General features: G+C 42.9%; 1 protein-coding gene across 2 annotated transcripts in view; it reads right to left on the bottom strand.

Moving 5' to 3' along the window:
• The window catches only part of ihh.S (indian hedgehog S homeolog), a 39,889-nt gene extending 24,152 nt beyond the window's left edge, over positions 1 to 15,737 (bottom strand). Inside the window, exon 1 of one of the 2 annotated variants that reach the window (XM_041577616.1) lies at positions 14,552 to 15,737. In XM_041577616.1, coding sequence (XP_041433550.1) covers positions 14,552 to 14,851 — 300 coding nt within the window. In that variant the 5' untranslated portion in view covers positions 14,852 to 15,737. The remainder of the gene's footprint in view (positions 1 to 14,551) is intronic. The other variant, NM_001085793.1, reaches the window with a different exon arrangement.
• Positions 15,738 to 20,476: the final 4,739 nt, after the last annotated feature.

Here is a 20,476-nt window from a genome sequence, read left to right as displayed (position 1 = left end):
GATAGTGACAGTTGGGCAAGATGATGAAACTAGGACTAGATAGATAGAAACAAGATAGACAGAAGGACAAGATGGAGACACTAGGAAAATATTATAAAAGTATGTAAAGATGATAACAGCAGGGAAAGATGGAGACAGAAGGGCAAAATTAAGACAGTAGATGTCTTCTGTTGAACTTGATGGTAACATTAGGGCAAGATGATGAAACCAACAAAGCAAGGTGGCCCAACCTGCAGCCCTTCATTTGTATTTAACAACAGCTGAAGGATCATAGGCCAGGCTGCAAATAGGCACCTCCTAATGTTGTCATAGTGTTTTCATCTTATCCTTCTGTCATCATCTTGCTCCCTTGCTGCCAAGTTGCTCTACTGTGGCCATTTCATCTTAGCGTCTCCATCATGTCCTAATACATCTATAGCCCCTAGTCTTGGGCCCCAGCATGTGTGGAGCTCTAACTGGACCTTCTAAAGGGAGCTCTGGCTTCCATTAGCCAGCAACCAAACTCCCCACCTGTACAACTAGCAATACATGTAGAACTAGCCATATCCAAGTTCTTAAAGGAAAACTATACCCCCAAAATGAATACTTAAGCAACAGATAGTTTATATCAAATTGAATGACATATTAAAGAATCTTACCAAACTGGAATATATATTTACATAAATATTGCCCTTTTACATCTCTTGCCTTGAACCACCATTTTGTGACTCTATCTGTGCTGCCTCAGAGATCACCTGACCAGAAATACTACAACACTAACTGTAACAGGAAGAAGTGAGGAAGCAAAAGGCAGAACTCTGTCTGTTAATTGGCTCATGTGACCTTACATGTGGTTTGTATGTGTACACAGTGAATCTTACGATCTCAGGGGGCGGCCCTAATTTTTTAAAATGGCAATTTTCTATTTATGATTACCCAATGGCACATACTACTAAAAACCATATTATTATGATAATGGTTCATTTATATGAAGCAGGGTTTTACACATGAGCTGTTTTACTCAGTATCTTTTAATAGAGACCTACATTGTTTGGGGGGTATAGTTTACCTTTAAAAAAAAAAAATGAGAACAGTGGTTTATTCCAGGTTATGACCAGGAAACTTGTACGAATGTGATTAGAACATTACACAGCAGGCAGGTCTCTACCTTCCCTCGACCTTGTGCACAAATAAGCTTGCTGTACTCCCCAGGAGGTTGCACCAGCTCACCAGGGTAATACCAGGGAACTATTATAAAGTTTTTATCATTCTTAAGAAATCTGTTAGTAACATGCCCAGTAAATCGTGTGTGTGTGTTTTAAATATTTTACATTCCAAACTGCAGAACAAACAAATAAGACCTGCTAAATACAAAAGACCAACTGCCAGGGTGGCAGGTCCCAGTACCTGGGTGGACTAGTCCAGTGGTATAACTAGAGTGCACCAGGCCCCCCTGCAGAAAAATTTTCAGAGGGGCCCAGTGCACTCCGATCCCCATCCTCCCGTCTACTTACCGCCTCCATCCACTTCCCACACTGACTCCACCCTCTCCCCCGCCCACTCCCTGCCCAGACTCCGCTCACTATCCCCCCAGGCTGATGCGCTCTGCTTCCTCGCCGCAGGTAAGAGAGCAGTTGGGGAAGGGGGGTTCTTGTTGGCTATAGAGGAAGCAGACCCCGCTGTCCAGGCCCCCATTTTCCCTGGGCTCCAACTGCGGGGTCTGCTTCCTTTATAGTTATGCCACTGGCCTAGTCCATCACCTTTGTGTCTCCCATGCCCCTCCCCTCCTAAACCGCCAAATGCAGTGCCATTTTCATGAAACAGAGTCTGGCAGCTTGCACTCTTTATTTGCACTTTGCACTCTGCCTTCCAGCTTGTAAATGATCCCGTATGTTTATGTTGCAGCCCTACATTACACAAAGAAGTCCACAGAGCCTTTCAGCAGACTGTTGGCCATAAATATTCCTTGGATGGCCACATCTAGCCCAGGAGACTCCAGTTGGATAGCCCTGGATTATTTAAAGGAAAAGATCCCTTTTATTGGGAAGAATGGAGAATCTGTTAAATGAAAAAGTATTATTGTAAGTCTATCACTTTTATGCATGTGCTACTATGAGGTTACCACAGGTTGGAAGCTGGTAGCTGGTCGTATTGCTAACCTGAAAACAGACGCAAACAGATTGACAACTGGAATTTTTCATTGTTTTATTATTATCAGTAGCAAAAACATTTCAGCTTTCTGAATACTTTTGAATGGAACATGCCTGTCACGGTATTTGCAGAGTAAAAATAATATTTTTACCCACAGAACAACAAGGTGCAGTGGGACTTACATCAAACTATATCCCATTTAAAAAAAAGAGTAAGTTATGCTTATCTCCAGCTCAGTGTTTGATATCTATTCTGTTGGGTGTCAAATAAAAGTCAAAGAGTATCCCTCTATACTACTCATGTGCAAGACAGCAGATACTGCTCTGTTTACAGCCATATTATCCTGCCTATCAGCCCTGAGCACTGTCCAGAGCCCATGTGTAAACCTGACCCCTGTAACCTCAAAGAAAAGGGATAGAAGACAAAAATGTAGGGTTACTGGTAAACTATTCAACTTTCCCATCCAATCCGAGTGGAATCCAATGCAACAGATCTCATCAAGTGACCCCCCTGGGATGGGAAAGTTGAATAGTTTATAAATTACCCTACATTTTAGTCCAATCACTCTTTTTGTAAAGGAGAAGGAAAGTCGTATAGCACTTGGGGGTACTTACCTGAAACCCCGGGCTGGTGCTCCTATCAGTAGAAAACTGCACCGACCCAGGTTTAACGCTACTCTTCCGACTTCTTCTTTCTTCAAATTTCCGGGGGCATACACATGCGCAGTAGAATAAAAAAGCCGACTTTTTATTTAAAGTTCGTCTTTTAACTCTAATGCGCAGCCACGCGAGGAAAGAAGAAGCCGGAAGAGGATCGCTCCATGGTGCTCACTGGAATAACCCCAGGCTGTTGCAGTTTTCTGCTGATAGGAGCACCGGCCCAGGGTTTCAGGTAAGTAAATATATTCACTTGTGGGTGCCTAACATTTGGCACCCCCAAGTGCTAAATGACTTTCCTTCTCCTTTAACATTAACAGTACTTTTAAAATGTTGGGGGTGTGTGACAAAGGACAAAGAAAAAATGTGGAAATATCGCTATGGCATCAGAAGGAAGGAAAATCAAATGATGGTTGACTGCCTCAGCCTCAGAAATGCCTCCTGATAGGGAATTGTTGAAACAATGCTACATCATGTGTATAAAAATGTGACCGAAAGTGGCTCTCTGTTTGGGTCCCACAGGTGTGGTGCTTGTAACCGTCACAGCTGAGCTCCTATCATGATCAGATTGGCCCACAGGAGAGTTTACATGGAATGTGTCATTACTCTTAAATCCAGCAGTGCTGTATGTGTGCTTCATCATCATCATCATCATCATCACCATAACAACTGGTATAATTACTATTCATACAATGCCACCAATCAGAATGTCTTATTGTTTTCTTCTGAACAATTTTTTACTTGCCATACCTTCCCTTAGCTACTGCTCAGACAAGCAAGCCTCCCTTAACCAAGGGAAGATGGTGTTGTACCCCTCAAAACATTGAGCTAATATCTGCCTCAATAAATAGGGTAACCAACCCTACATCCTTAATTCCACATGATTTATTTGTGTACTTTCGGTAAGTAGAGAAACAGCATTAGGAAGGGGCATCAATGACAGTACAGTTAGAAAAAGAGCCACAGAAGATTCATTGCATTTCTGGGCCATTTTGGATGGTATGTGTGATGGTGCACATGGCACCACAGCTGGCGATAACATTGATTTCTGGAGCACAAGGTCGGAACTAGGGGTAGGCTGAAGAGGCACATGCCTAGGGCGCAACAATAGGGGGGCCTCTTAAAGGACAAGTAAACTAAAGAAGTAGGCTAGAAATGTTTGTACATGATTTTTTGTGCTTCTGTACCAGCCCAAGGCAACCAAAGCTCTTTAGCAGTAAAGATCTGTGTCTCCAAAGATACCACAGTAGCTCCCCATCTTCTTTTCTGTTGATTCACTGCACATACTCTGTGCTGCTGTCAGTTACTAAGCTTAGGGACCTACTCAAAATATACAGAACGCATAGAATATAAATGTCACAGTATAAGGCTGATTAGTAATTAATTACAGATAATTACTACATGGCATCACAGAAACCAGTGCAACTAGCATCAGAATTTAATAATCAGCCCTGTAGCATCAGCTTATAAAACAGACCAACCGCATTTTCTGCTTGATAATATGCAACAACCCCTAAGCTTAGCTTCTCAACAGCTGCTCAGAGCCCACTGAGCATGTGAGTGTCATAGACACTTTCCAAGATGGTGACCCCCTGTGACAGGTTTGAAGTCCTGGATCATTGCTGCTATTGACAAACTGAAACTTTAGGCTGGTGCAATAAGTTCAGTATATAAAACATGGCATTTTTAGCACTATTCATTTTTAGGGTTTAGTTCTCCTTTAAATTGTCTTCTGCCTACCCCTATTCCGTTATTGCAGCCCTCTTTGGTTTTTGCCTTTGACCCTCTTCCCCTCTTCCCCCCTTCCCCCCTGCACATGAGTGATACTCAGAGTTCCCTGTATAACTCAGTCTGCAGCCTTATGCCTTTTTATGGATACAGAACCCCTCAGTGACTTCCAGGGCCATCATCAAGGGGGCACGGGGGGTACAGTCGTACTGGACCCGACTTAAACGGGAGCCCGGCTATGCTGCACTTCCCCAAATTAGCTGGGCCTCTCTTGAAAGTGTGCGAGCTGAACCCGAAGCAAATTGCCAAGGAGCCAAAGTCCAGAGGTAATAAAGTCCTGTAGACCCGAAACCCTGGAGCCAAAGCGGCGAAAAGACCCGGAGACACGAAAGGAGCCAAAGCCACGAAAGGAGCTGAAGTTGAAATCCCGAAACCGCAAAAAGACCCGAAGCCATGAAAGGAGCAGAAGGAAACCGAAGAAGCTCCCAAGGAAGAAGAACCTAAGGTAAGTTCCACTGAACACAAATGTGTTTTTTATTTTAATTTTATTAAACCCCTGGCCACCAATGTATTATTTTAATACTCTACATGCCCCTGGCCATCAATGTTTTTATTGAAATATTCTATGGGGCCCCTGACCATCAATGCTTTTTTTTTTTAACTTGTTAGGTGGGGCCTGGAGAACAATGTTTTTTTTTTTTCATTTTCTATGGGGCCCCTGACTAGAAATTTTATTTTTAACTTGTAAGGAGGGGGCTGTCCACCATTTTAAAAAAAAATTTGTGGGGCCCCTGGCCACCAATGGGTTTTTCTAACTTGTAGGGGGGCCCTGGCCACTAGTGATGGGCGAATCTCACCTGATTTTCTTCTCGAAAAATTCATGAAACAATGAAAATTCACCAAAATGCATTTAAGTCTATGCCTGTCAATTCTTTTTTGTCACGCGATGCAGCGTTTCAAATTTGTTTTCCACCCATTGAAGTCTATGGGCGTCATTTTTTAGCCCAAATGCGGCGACACTTTTTCCCACCAATTACATCTTAATTTTTTACTTTTAAGGGGGCCAGTCACCACTGATTGTTTTTTGTTTAGGGAGAACCTGGTCACTAATGGTCTTTTTTACTTGTAGGGGGGAGGCTGGCCACCAGTGACATTTTTTTAAACTTTTATGGGGGGGCCCCTGACCACCAATTTCTTGTAGGGGGGGCTGGCCACCAGTGAAGTTTTTTTTTTTAAACTCTTATGGGGGGACCCGACCACAAATTGTTTTTTTTACTTGTAGGGGGGCCCTGGCCACCAATGGGTTTTTAGCGCCCATGTTTGTGTGGCTATGTTACTGTGGTGTGGGTGTGTGTGGGGTCTAGGGCAGGGCCCAGGTGGCCCAGAATTTTTTTTCATACAAGGTTTTATGATTTCCGATGGAGGCCCTGGTGACTAATATCCATATAATTTACAGTAGGGGGTATATTATCCCTTATAATACACAAGTGATGCTCAGGATTCCCTGTATAACTCAGCCTGTAGCCTTGTGCCTTAATATGATCAGAGAACCCTTCAATGATTTCTAATATCCTTATAATTTACAGTAGAGGTACGGTACATTATCCCTTATAATACACGAGTGATACTCAGAGTTCCCTATGTAACTCAGCCTGCAGCCTTGTGCCTTTATATGGGCACAGAACCCCTCTGTGACTTCTTTTATTCTTACAACTGGCTGTAGGTACCTTTAGCGTTCTACATTTTACAACCGGGGATAACATATATAATTTTTTGAGTACACAATGTTGCAATGTGAAAATACACATAGCCAAGTCAACTCAGGAGAATGAAGTTTTTTCAAAAGGCAAATCACACAGTATCCAAACAGGAGGATCATGCATGCATCTGAAACAAAGCAAGCCATCAGCTGAATGGAGTAGGGCAAGGGAGATACAATGAATATACTATAACAGCACAAAAGGTAAACAATAATACATATTTTTCAAAGTACTCTTTCACAATCAATGAATTGTTGAATTGAAATGTTCCTCTAGCATTTTATACTCTATTTTCCATAATAATAAATGAGTGTGTGCTCATTTACATTGACTGCAATTTAGTCAACCACATCAGAGCGGTGAAACTAAGGCATGGCCTCCCCACACAATCATTCCTGCGTCTCTCTGTCATTGCTTTCTGAGCTGCATGCATTAATTAAATGTTGTTGGGATGCTACAGCCACAAGAATAAGAGATACATATTGTCCCATTAGTTGCATTAAATGTGTGTTTGGGTTTGGGTGTGAGCAATACCCTGTGCCGTACATTAATATAAACATCACAAAGGCAGGTCAGGTAATCGTGTGGCAAATAAACAGAATTCACAAGCCTGATTAAAGGGCATTTAATGGGCAGTACAAATATTAGCTACTGTAAGAAGGGAGTGATATGAATGCTGAAAGTCTGATTTAATTAAGGTCTGAAGCTTTTGCAGCAATGTCATATTCCAGGGATATTGGTAGAGATTTCTGTTCTTCTAGTATTGCATGTTCTAGTGGCAAAATGCAATATTAGGGAAATGAAAGGGCTCAAAAAAGCACATGCAGATCATATTCTCTGAAAATCTGTAACCATTTGTAGAAAGCATCATATTTTTATTATAACCCAGCCTTAATTTTGTGTTCTAAACATAACTAGAATTTCAACCATAAAGTATGGCAGGATCCCTGCTTACTTTGGGTATCAGACAGGATCTGTGCCACTGTGACAGAATACTCTGTTATAAAGATAGCAAGAATCTCAGCCACAAAGCAGGACAGAACTGCTGCTGTGAAGGAATCGAAAAACACAACAATCCAATTACTGTACACTTTCCTAAGAAAGCTCAGCTTGCAAGTGAATTACTTTGCCCCAGATTTTCCATTACAACTTGGGGGCAGATTTACTAAAGGGTGAAGTGGCTAATTCTAGCAACTTTTTGCCAGCATTCCCACTGCAGGGACATTGCCAATTCACTAACAGGCGCAGACGCCTATTTGCTAGCGAACTGGACTGTCACTAGCGTTCATTCAAACTCTATCACCAGGTGACTTTTCGTTCTGGCGACTGTTTGTTTCTCCGCAAATTCACTAAAATGCGGATTTTACTGAACTTTACCTCTTTCACCAGAGTTGACTTTGCCACCTCAGACCAGATGAAGTGCTTAAAAGGAGCTAGATCTTCCTCAATCTTCTTACATCAAAGTTCCAAAAACTCTGACGACTTTCCCTTTTTTGAAGCAGAATTGCCTGCAAAAGTCCTGACTTTTGGCAGACATTTCATAACATATAATTTTACAGTGGGCTCATGTGTAGGGCATTATATTAACTCTCTTGTCTTTATTAAAGGGATACTGCAATGGGAAAAAAACAATTTTTCAAAATGAATCAGTTAATAGTGCTACTCCAGCAGAATTCTGCACTGAAATCCATTTCTCAAAAGAGCAAACAGATTTTTTTATATTCAATTTTGAAATCTGACATGGGGCTAGACATATTGTCAATTTCCCAGCTGCCCCAAGACATGTGACTTGTGCTCTGACAAACTTCAATCACTCTTTACTGCTGTACTGCAAATTAGAGTGATATCACCCCCCCCCCCTGCAGCCTAACAAAAGAACAATGGGAAGGTAACCAGATAGCAGCTCCCTAACACAAGATAACAGCTGCCTGGTAGATCTAAGAACAACACTCAATAGTCACATTCAGTTACATTGAAAAGGAAAAACAGCAGCCTGCCAGAATATAAAAAAATCTGTTCTGCTCTTTTGAGAAATGGATTTCAGTGCAGAATTATGCTGGAGTAGCACTATTAACTGATGCGTTTTGAAACAAAAACATGTTTTCCGATGACAGGATCCCTTTAAGGTTCCCTGGACATGTATTAGAAAAAGTGGTAACTTCAAGCATTTGCACCAACATTTATAATAAAGACCTCCATTCAACTTTAAATGACCTGCTGTATGCAAATTGACCTACTGAAAGCGCAAGATTACTAGAGAATTTTCGCTATGCACAAATGAGCACTAGCGCATCTTCGCTATGAAATACTCACACAGTCAAAGCAAAGCTAGCGAGAAGTCACCAGCGTTCGACGCCTGGGACAAACATTTTAGTGAATTAGCTTATTCGTATCGCATTTGTGCCTGGCGAAGTGGTGTGAGAGGTGCGAAGCTGACGCTGACGCCCCTTAGTGAATCTGCCCCTTGGAGTTCTCAATTAAAGTTATTTTTATCGCCATTATTAAGTTATGGCCGTAACAGATTCATGACAGCACATAAAAAAAAACAGTTAAAAAAAAGAGAGATTGGGGCATTTCTTTTGGACTCTGCAAAGCATCAGATAAATATTTCACATGCCTCTCTGAATATCACAGCTTCTGAGCCCCCTCCAAAATATACACACACCTCTCTACTAGTGAGACACAAGGGCCAGCCGCTCCCTGGCTCTCATTCCAGCAGCAAAACATTCAGAAATGTATCAGGAATTCTGCCGTCAAGCGGGGGCCACTTGATCTAACCCATGACACTGCACAATGTTTTAAGATGGTTTGGGGGTAGAGTAAAGCGGCATTTGTCCTGGGGCCCCATCCAGCATGACAGAGGTCCTTAAGAGGGAAGGCTGATAAAAAGAACAAAACATATTCTGAAAAGTGCGATAGAGTTTCAGGAGTCAGAACCAGAACAATCCTATTAAAGTTGGGCAATGCCTATATTTCTGTGACCATCTTCATGCCTGTTGGTATAGACCCATCAGCAAGAAACCAACCAATTAACTAATTTGCAAGCGAAGTGGAACACATGTATGGTAGGTACCCACCCTTGGGTAAGACAGACCTCAGATGGGTAACTACAGTGGTAGCAGACTTAGCAGCTTCTTCCCAGGCCTAGGGTATATTGGATAAGGTATATAGAGGGCCTGTGTGACTCCTGAATTAGCTACAGTTTTTCTATGTATGGTTTGTAGGGTGCTACCAAGCTTTCCCAGTGGTGCTTTGGCTTTCCCCTGTACTCAAGAAGCAGTCTATGTACTACCTGCCTAGACTGAGACATAACACTACAGGAGCCTCAACTTTAACTTCACCATTCCAAGCTTAAAAATCCCAGCAACCTCAGCTAGTCATAAGGGTGCCTAATAATTACTCTAACCTAGAGCCATTTTTCCTGTAGGAAGAAGTGGACATTTCAAAGATTAACTGGTATGAAAATATTCACAATAGAATAAAAATAATAAATCACTTTATTTCCTTAAAATAAATATAGTTTTTTATTGGTTAATTAATTCCCCTCTTTTCTCTCCAGGGCAGGTTCTTCTGTATCTTAGAAATGCCTGATTGGTTTAAGTGAATTTTGGTAGCTAATTCTGCAAGATCACTTGTCCTTTGTTTGCATATTACTAAACCTGATTGGTCTAAAGGAAGGCTTCCTGCTGTGAGAAGCAGTGCCAATTCTAAAGAAGAAGCCGCCTTAAATGCCGCCCCCCGTCGCCGGCTTACCTATCGGGAGGGGAAGCATCCGAGGCAGGAACACTAGTGCGGAAAATGCAACTCCGCTCTCTCTCTTACTAGTAAAGCCGAATTTCTGGGCTCAAAAATGGAAATTCGGCTCTTAAAAGTACCAGGAGTTGTTTTTTGACGCGCCTGGAAAAGTATCTGTCGCTGCCACCCGAGGAAGCGCCTCAGCTCGTCTCATTGGTGGAGCGCCCCTGATAAGAAGATACAGTATTTATAATGCATTCTGCCTCCTGATAAAAGCAATAAGGCCAGTCATCTTGTTTTATCCAATAATACTTTATAATACACAAAAGCCATGAATATCCTGTAAATTATATCCTTATAAACGGTGAGTAGTGATGTCATCAGTTATAAACGGTGAGTAGTGATGTCATTTCTGTCACATGACTCACTAAAATTTGTGTATTATAATAAATAAAGTACCCCCAGTTGTAAAATATGAGGATATTAGAAGTTACCTCGGAGTTCCATGACCTGTATAAAAACACTCGGCCTTCGGCCTCGTGTTTTTATATGGTCATGAAACTCCTCGGTAACTAATAATATCCTTATATTTTACAAGAGGGGGTACTTTATTCACTATATAATCTACAGTCTGGTCATTTCCCTATGGGACCAGACTGTAAATTATATCCTTATAAACGGCGCATTCTGACGTCAGAACGCCCCGTTTATAACGGCTGCCGAATTTGATGCCGCCGCGTGAAAATTGAACGCCGACGAGCCCGAATTGAACGCCGGCGCACCCGATTTGGACACCGGCTACCAGAATTAGACGCCGACCCCCCTCCAAACATTTCACACAAAATATAGATTATAATGCATAATTTACCCCCTAGTGAAATTTATAAAGATATTAGAAGTCACCTCGGAGTTATGTGACCTGTATAAAAGCAGTCGGCCTTCGGCTTCGTGCTTTTATATGGTCACATAACTCCTCTGTGACATAATATCTTTATAAATTACTAGTGATGGGCGAATTTATTCGCCAGGCGCGAATTCGCAGGAAAACTTGCGCGATTCGCCGCCGGCGAATAAATTTGCGAAACGCAGAGGTTATTGTTAACACCTGCTCTGTAGTTTGCAAAAATTTGCATAGAAAAAAAATAGATGCCATCAAAAAAGAGATGCCGGCTCCGATTTTTCACCGTTTTGCAAATTCACCCATCACTATAAATTACAGTAGGGGGGTACATTATCCACTATATAATGCAGCTCTTTAGCTATTTTAACTACAATTCCCATCATCCCTTGACAGTCCTAAGAACAGTTATTAAATCTCTGTCTATTGCCTTCTATTCTGGGATAGTTGTGTTAAAGGGGAACTATGCGAAAATGAAAATTTTATATAAGCTTCATCATACTGTAATAAAAAAAATTCTAAATATAACCAATTAAACATTCTGAAATAACCAAGTTACTTTTCACTATCCTCTCTCAGAATCTGTCTCGCTTCATTTTCATTCTCTCTTCATGCAGGAGTTGGGAAGTCAGATTTTCATTGACAGTTAGATGCAATATATCTTTTAGAGGGGGCCCCATTTGCCTAGAAGATGTATTAGAGCTCACTGTATTAAAATCACCAGAAATCTTGTCTCTCTGCATGCATGTACTGGAGTCAGTTATTTGAGTGAGCTTTAATACATCTGCTTGGGAAGGAATCCCCCCCCTGAAATATATATTGGATTTAACTATCAATGAAAATCTGACACCCAACTCAGATTAGGGCCCCCTCCAACCCTGAGCTCATGGTCACTGCTAATAGGAGGGGTTGCCTGAAACTAACCCAACATAATCAAATATGTAATTGTGTTTTTTCCTTCTTGATGAAATAGCAATGCTGTCCCCATAGTGTCCCATAGCCAGGAACCCCCTGAGAAAGTGGATCCATTCTGCCTTTTGCTTTTTCAAATGGGCAGGAAAACCACATTCAGGATAATTGTTCTGATTCTAATTGGAAAAAGGATCCAGATCTCAGATATCAAATTCAATATCAAAATCAAATGTAATTGTCTAGATAATTTTTCATTCCAGCATTTTGTCACAGTGTCACAGATCCTATCTAACACTCGTTGTATGCAGCCTTGCTTTATGGCTAAGATTCTAGATATCTTTGTAAAGCCATATATTAGCACCACACACTGTGTAAAGCTACTGCCCTCCCGACAAAAAAGCCAATAATGCAACCATTGTGGCAAAACTATATATGTACCCATCATTTTACTGAGGAGATAAGTAACTTATTTGTACAGTGAAAATTATGAGGTTAGAGAGGGGACCAGGACAGCAATATAATGGTGAAAAGGGCTGTTAAATATTCATAATATTTACCTTTTTCCTATAGGTTAAATTTTCATTTGGGGCTACCTTCCTTGTCTTTTAAAAGCCTGCAAAACAGCGACTGCCTTTGCGTTACTAAACATTGTAAGTAATGTGTAACTTAAGTGGAAATGTAATAAAATGTGTATAAAGTGTATCTAGTTTGTATCTACAGTGCAAGGAGACTTCTTCATCCACTTCTCTACACTCGCCAGAGCCCTTTATGGAATCACAATGAACACGTGAGCAGCCAATCAGTCCTGCAGGACCCAGTGTCTAGGTCCCAGACATGGGTAATTGTGTTAGCTTTTCCCTTCAATTCATATTACAAATCTGTGAATCAGGATCATTCCGTGCTCCCAGGTCTCATTGTGGAACTTTACATTTTAAATGAAACAGCAAAAAGAACCAGCCTGACATACTCAAATGGCTTACAAAGATGTACATAATCGAGGCAAATGTAATTGTAATCAACTTTACAATATAATTGCTGACTACATGTACCATTAAAGAAGGAAAGGCCTTTTAACTTGGGGGTGCCAAAAGTTATGCACCCCCAAGTAATCACATGTACTTACCTGAAACCCCCGGACAGTTCTCCTATCAGAAGCAAAATGCACTGGCCGGGATTCTTCCAGTGAGCACCATTGAGTAATCGTCTCCTGCTTCTTCTATCTTCAAATTTCCTGGACGCATATGCAGTAGAGTGAAATAACTGGCTTTTTCATTAAAGTTCGGTTTTTCACTCTACTGCAGATGCGCAGCCGCAAGAAAAAAAGAAAAAGCAAGAAGACAATCCCTCTGTAGTGCTCACTGGAAGAATCCCGTTCTGGTGAAGTTTTCTGATGGGAGCACCAGCCCTGGGTTTCAGGTGAATACATGCTATCACTTTGGGGTGCCTAACTTTTGGTACCCACAAGATAAAAGACATTTCCTTCTCCTTTAAAACAAAGTATCAGTAGTCTAGTGTCCTCCAGCCAAGACTTCAATTCCTGCAATGCCTTGAACACTTCTACAATTCTCCTTCTTTACAGTTTTGTGGGAAGTGGAGTCTTGAATGGAGGGCAGCTGTCTATTATCTGCACCAGTGTTTCAACGGTACATGTAGTCAAGACCAGCTGTGCAGTAACAGACAGGTAAATACTACTTTCACTAGCAATTAAAGGACACACTAACAAAGATTCTAGAATGGATACTTTACTTTAGAACGATATGGCTTTTTCCCACTTCATGTTATTCAGGATAGTTGGATGACACTTGGGGGGATGTCATTAAAATCTCAAGCGTTACTTTAAATGGTGTTTTTGCAAATGTTTAGCACTGCTCACAATGAAAAAACATTATTATCGCTAAGCAGAGGTTATTGTTAACACCTGCTCTGGAGTTTCGTTAAATATTTTGTTGCCAAATAACCCTTTGCGATTGAGAAATTTTATTACATACACTGCAAATGTTCGCAGCAGCCATTTGTTTACAAACTTTGCGAAGAAGTCGCTGAGGTTTTTTGCGCTAACGACACATATTACATTCCCCTTTAATACCTTAAAGTGAATACAAATTCAAAAATTCAAGGTTGCCCAATGAAAAGAATATACTGAAATGCAACTTCCCAGTTCATGCTTCATTTTGACAGGTTTTATAGTAAAGTGTAAATGTAAATTACTATCAAAAGCAGCATCTATCTGTGCCTTTATGCTTCGCTGGTTGTGACTTTTGAAATAATGTAGCAGAAATCAGCTCTCCTCCAGCCAAGACAAGTATTTCAATCAGGTGGCTTGTACTTCTCTCCAGCACCCACGACTATGAGCTCCATTCTCTACACTTGTGTCTCCCAGTTCTCAAGCCTGTCTCCCACTCCCCACACTTCTAATATCCTCATCTGTGTTTTCCCCAATCCTTATCTCTGCCCCCCAAACTCCTCAGTTGAGTCTCTTAGCCCCTTCACCTGTATATTCCACTACCCTCACTTGTGTCTCACCTCTTTCTCTTACTCCCTTCACCTGTGTCCTCACCTCTCACCAGTGCTTGCCATTACCCGACCTCACGACTCCCCCTGTCCCTTCACAATTCCTCCATTAGCCTCCAACTGTCTCCCAGTCTCCCCTTATCCATATTGCGACCCCCAGTCTCCACAAAGAATACACAAGCTACTGTCACACATGCAATGACCGTGACTTGGCCTCTCACCTGGGTCATGAGCCGGTCTGCCCCCGTGATCTCTTCGTCCTTGAATATAATGTCCGGGTTGTAGTTGGGGGTGAGTTCCTTGAAGCGTTCTGAGTTGCGGGAGATCTTCCCTTCGTACCTGCCGCTGGCTCCCAGGGTCTTCTCGGGTACATTCGGGCTGAACTGCTTGTAGGAGAGCGGGCTGAGCTTGGTCGGTCTGCGCCTCCTGCCGACCACCCTTCCCGGTCCGCAACCCCGCACCGCCCCGCTCAGGAGCAGCGCAGCGGCGCAGAGAAGCAGCACAACCTTGGGCAACTGCATGGGGCGGCTGGGGCTCCCTGGGCTGCTGATCAGGACAGCTCCATCCGCCGCCCGACACCTCCTCAAGCCCAGCCAGGGGGAGATAAAGAAGCCGAAGTGCTTGTGTCACTCTGAGTCTCCGGGATTTGTCGCTATGTCCCCAGATGTGTCACTGCGCTCCTGGGGACAGGTGTCTGCCTCCCGCGCAAAAGGAGAGCGTCTCTCTCCGCACTTGGTGATTCTGATGCCACTGTCCTGGGATCAACTCCTGCACCCGCCACTGGGGTTGTGTCGCTGCTGGGAGAGGCTGTGTCACTGCGCCCCCGGGAATGGCCGTCCGAGTCCACGACTGGTATCACTGCGCTCCCGCGAATTGGTCTCGGAGTCCGCGGCTGCTCTAGGCTGGGTATCCACAAACCTTTCTTTTCAACCCCTGCGACTGGAGGTCACCAGTCCACTCTGAGCTCCAGGGGTGAGATGGATGCGTATCACTGTCTCTTCTCCCTGCCTCCCCTGGTAAATGGAATGTCCCGCACTTGGACTCCGTCTCTTTCTGTTTGTCACTGTCCTGTCAATGCGCTCCCGGTCCCAGGCTTGTTCTCTGGCGCCCGTCGTTGCCTCTCAGCGGGCGGCGCAGGTGTCAGTGGGTCCAGGCACAGATCACTAAATATGCGGCTCCCCTATGATCCCTCTCTCACTCTTTGAGCTGAGCAGCCGATGCTTTTCAGTCCCAATCGCTGTATGAGGGAGCAGCCGCTGCTTGTGCCCAGGAGCCGCCACTGTCCGGCTGCAATAAATAGGAAAGGCGGTTTGTTTTGGCACATGGAGCGCAAGAGGGAGGGGCGGTCCTAAACCGGGGTCTGTAGAGCTGACACTCACTCACCTGCTCACGCCCACTCTATGGCACCGCTGTCACTGACACTGTCTTCTCTAAGCCGTTCCCCTCCCGGTCCTGGATATTCACTGTGGGATAGTAGAGAGAGATGGTGCCTATAATGGCAGTGGGGATAATAGTCTCTGGGAAGGGACTGTGGCTGTGGGATAGCAGGTATAGTAGGGAGAGATGGTGCCTATAGTAGCAGTGGGATAATAGCCTCTGGGAAGGGACTGTGGCTGTGGGATAGCAGGTATAATAGGGAGAGATGGTGCCTACAGTAGCAGTGGGATAATATCAAAGGGTTTTTGCTCTCCAAACAATACCTGCTATCCTACAGCCACAGTCCCTTCCCAGAGACTATTATCCCACTGCTACTATAGGCATCATATCTCTCCCTACTATACCTACTATGCCACTGTCACATCACACTCCCTTCCCAGAGACTATTATCCACTGTTACTATAGACACCATCTCTCCCTACTATACCTGCTATCCCACAGTCACACTCCCTTCCCAGAGACTATTATCCCCACTGCTACTATAGATACCATCTCTCCCTACTATCCCTGCAATCCAACGGCCTAGACTTTATCATTAGTTTGCAGGTACCTGTGTAGTTCAGATAGTTTTGTTATTGTGATAGTTATAATTATTGGGCTAGTTAGGGTACTGGCAAAAGGGGAGATTTGTTGACTGCATTTAAATCTGTGTGCTGTGGGAGACAAATCTCCCCACATTTATTTCTCACCAGCAATAAAGTAAATCATAGGTGGGTAAACTTATCGTGTTCTTCTTTCTCCTGAAGTCACCCAAAGTTTGCTTGCCTCAGCCATACCCTTACTGGGATAGAGGGATGGGGGTATGAGATAGCCTATAACTTTACTTTAGTCATACAGACAAAAAGTGAGATTTGGGAAAACTATGGCTGAGAGACAATATATTATTGAAGACCTACTGCTTTTAGTGTGGGACATTCCATTTAAAATCACCTGCATACTCAGCCAAATCACATACACCACACATTCCTAGTCATATTATTTCACTGCTTGTAGTTGTACAGTGTCCCCAGAAGGACACACTTATCAAGAATTGGCAGTGCTACCTTTCAGCACACAGTGGTCATTCTTTCTGTACAAAATCTAGAATATTATGTCAAAACCCCCCCCACTACAGATATCAATGGTCAGCTCTTCAACCCAGGCCCAAAATGACAATGAATTCCTAAACCTGAGTGATAATGGCACTTGGTATATGAGTTAATTCCAAAATGAACATTTATTTCCGGTTTGAGGGCATATCATCAGAGGCTATCTCTCTGCCCTATTTAAAGTGGGGTATTTGCCCTGGGACCCAGCACTGATTATTTCTAATAAGCATCTCTGGCCTGGATATTATAACCCTAGAACAGAACTACAACTCCCATCATCCCACTGTCACCAGAACTGGGAATTTTAACACAGATAGGCCACTGGATATAAACAAACCAGTGTGTCAGTGAAGAGAAAGAGCTTCTCAATCCTCGAACTTTCATGAGATTGTAAGAGATGTGAAATGAGGATCCTGCTGTGGCAGCCGCACCCTTGTCTTACCCAGTGGCCCCAACCCTGCTGTTCCCTTGACTTGTCCCACGCCCCCCGCCTTCCCTGTCAGATACATTCCCTGCATTATGGCACCTGCTAACCACAGGCGCTGTGGGAATCCATTAACAAGGAGCCTGTAGCCAAATAAACACAGGGTTAAAATAACCAAACTCCAGTCTGTATAGTAGGGTCAGCATAGCATGCATGGAAAGATATTGCCTCTATAGTTATATACACTATTGTCTCATGGGAATTCCAAATACACAGCAACATAGAGAGCAGCATGTCATTTCTTAATAGGCAATAATGTACTCCCTGTTGTAAATTATAAGGATATTAGAAGTCACTGAGGAGTTCTGTGCCCATATAAAGGCACAAGGCTGCAGGCTGAGGTATACAGGGATCTCCAAGTATCACTTATGTATTATAAGGGATAATTTACCCCTACTGTACATTCTAAGGATATTGGAAGTCACCGAGGAGTTCTGTGCCCATATAAAGGCACAAGTTTACAGGCTAAGGTATACAGGGACCTCTGAGTATCACTCATGTATTATAATTGATAATGTACCCCATATTTTAAATTATAAGGATATAAGATGTCACTTAGGGTTCTGTGCCCATATAAAAGCACAAGGCTGCACGCCGAGTTACACAGGGAACTCTGAGTATTGCTCATGTATTATAAAGAATAATGTACCTCTACAGTAAATTAGAAGGGTATTGGAAGTCACTGATGTGTTCTCTGATAATATAAAGGCGCAAGGCGCAAGGCTGTATTATACACGGAATTCTAAACATCACTTCTGTATAAGGAATAATGCACCCCTACTGTAAATGATATGGATATTAGAAATCACTGAAGGGTTTTGTGACTATGAATGCACAAGGCTGCAGGCTGAATTATACAGTGACTCAGAATATAACTCATATTATGAAGGATAATGTACCTGTACTGTAAATTATAAGGATATTGGAAGTCACGGACAATTTCGTACATCACTAATGAGGTTCCAATATTTAATTGCAATAAGAAGGATAAGGACTGCAGGGAAGACACATGATGATATGATATATAACTCTGAAGAGTTTACAATTTACTATCGAAATCTCATGAATGCCCTTGATCAGTGTCGGACTGGGATACCAGGAGCCCACCAGAAAACCTTAGGCTGAGGGCCCACTTTCCAAACTATTATACCTCCTCTCCTCACTCAACCTCTTTATTCTCCTAGTCTCTTTACTCTATTCTTCCATTATTAAACCTCTTTGTTCCCATAAAGAAATAGGGAATGACCATGAAATAGGCCAAATGGTTAAAATCAAGAGGTCCACTGACACCTGGGCCCACCGGCAGTTTTCCTGGCATCCCTGTGGGCCAGTCCGACACTGCCCTTGATAGAAATGAGTGACAGGATAAGCAGTTCAGCTGGCCAAGCACCTCTTTCAGTGCAGTTGCTGGTTCTTCTGGGACCTGGTATAGTTCTGTGACAACTACCTACCTGCTTCATTTACAGTCTAAGGGCCAAATGACCAGATTAAAGCGCGCTCTCTCTCTCTTCTTCTAAAATACAACTCCTAATATCCCAGTGTTCAATACACTGCAACTCTCCAGATACTGATCTATATTTCCCGACATACTGATCCATGTTGGACCACATCTTTTAACATTGGCAGGGTTTCAAATAAAATAAGTTAAGATGACAACAACACAGTCACCCAACAGTCAAAGTTGAAAAAAGACCCATAACTTCATCAAGTTGCTTTAGCTCAAATATTTACATCTTGTCCGTATTTGTCAGCAGTAAGCTCTATATACCTGTCATCCCTCCGTACAGTGTTAGAAGAGTGTTTGCCTCCAGTAACCTTGCTGCCTAGCCCACGCGTTTCACCTCCTGTGTTGCAGCACATTGACCCCAGTTAAGTGGCATGCACTACAATTGCCTGTTTTTGTTGTGTGCAAATGGAATGAGTCTGAATAAAGGTGCACCTAAGCTGGCCATAGACGCAAAGATATAGTCGTAAGAATTGAAGTTCCATACGATTTTCGGACTGTGTGTATCGTCCTGACATTTTTCGTACCACGGCGATCGTTCGTTTGGTCGATCAAGACAGTTTACAAAAATTTCTCTGCATGTATTGCCTATCTGAAGATATCAATGGGTGACTGTTACTAGAATTTGTCAGACATAACTTTTGTTACGATTGCTGTCACGGCTAGAACATCCCCTGATTTGTTGTTTACTACTTTATTTAGTCTGAATGGTTAGTGGCAGGTTGGAAGATTGGGATGTCTGATCGTTCATCCAATATAAGGGTGAAATCTGTATGTCTATGGCCAGCTTTAGAGCAGGGTGGGAAAGGTGTGAATAAGCAGCCTGAAGTTTGACCTTTCCTTGCCCAGGCAGATCCTTCCTCCTCCTTATCAGTGTTGTATTGCCCATAGACAAAACATACCAAGGGACTCTGGCCCTTTGGGATAAAGGTTAAGGCTGCTCACCAAGCAGGCGCTGGGGATAGTGGTTGAAATTTAACCACAACTTGCTCTGGTCCCTATTGTTTTGATATGAGGCCCAATATTTCCACAACAGGATTAAATGATCTGATTAACTAGGTTGAACAACAATGCTGGGCAGGGATGGGCTTCCCCTGGACTTGCCAGCGTGCTTTACTAAAAAATTAGTAAAGCACCCAGGTCTGTTAACTGCTTAGATGCCAGAAGCTGTGCCCCAATGGGCTATTGAGCCCTTCACAGGAAACTGCTATGCTGGGCATTTCTCTGGGAACCACAACAGCCTATAAACTACAACTTCCAGAAGAAAGAGTGGAAACTATACATTCACTTCTGTGTTTCCGCTCGCCTATTTAATTTGCTCCATGCCTTTGTTGAAATGGTGATGCATGGCATTGATCAGCTGAAAGTAAAAATATCTCCGTATTATAAGCTTTCCTTCCTTGCTCCTTAGATAGTACAGTATAAGGGTATATCTATTTATATTATCTTAAGAGCCAGCATTATTGCTGCTCAAGGCAAATACTACTTCGCTATTGCCCTACCTTCTGCCGAAACCCCCCCCCAACCCGGTCTGCACACCAAATCACTGTGCTGTCGTAATCGATCCAAACATCTGCCCTGAAGGTCGCTGCTTGCTAGTTCCCTCTCTAGTATTGCCCCTCATGGTATAGCC

Source organism: Xenopus laevis, chromosome 9_10S (genome assembly GCF_017654675.1).
Source record: "Xenopus laevis strain J_2021 chromosome 9_10S, Xenopus_laevis_v10.1, whole genome shotgun sequence".
In the NCBI taxonomy this organism is placed as follows: domain Eukaryota; kingdom Metazoa; phylum Chordata; class Amphibia; order Anura; family Pipidae; genus Xenopus; species Xenopus laevis.
This window is presented reverse-complemented; position numbering and strand designations above follow the sequence as displayed.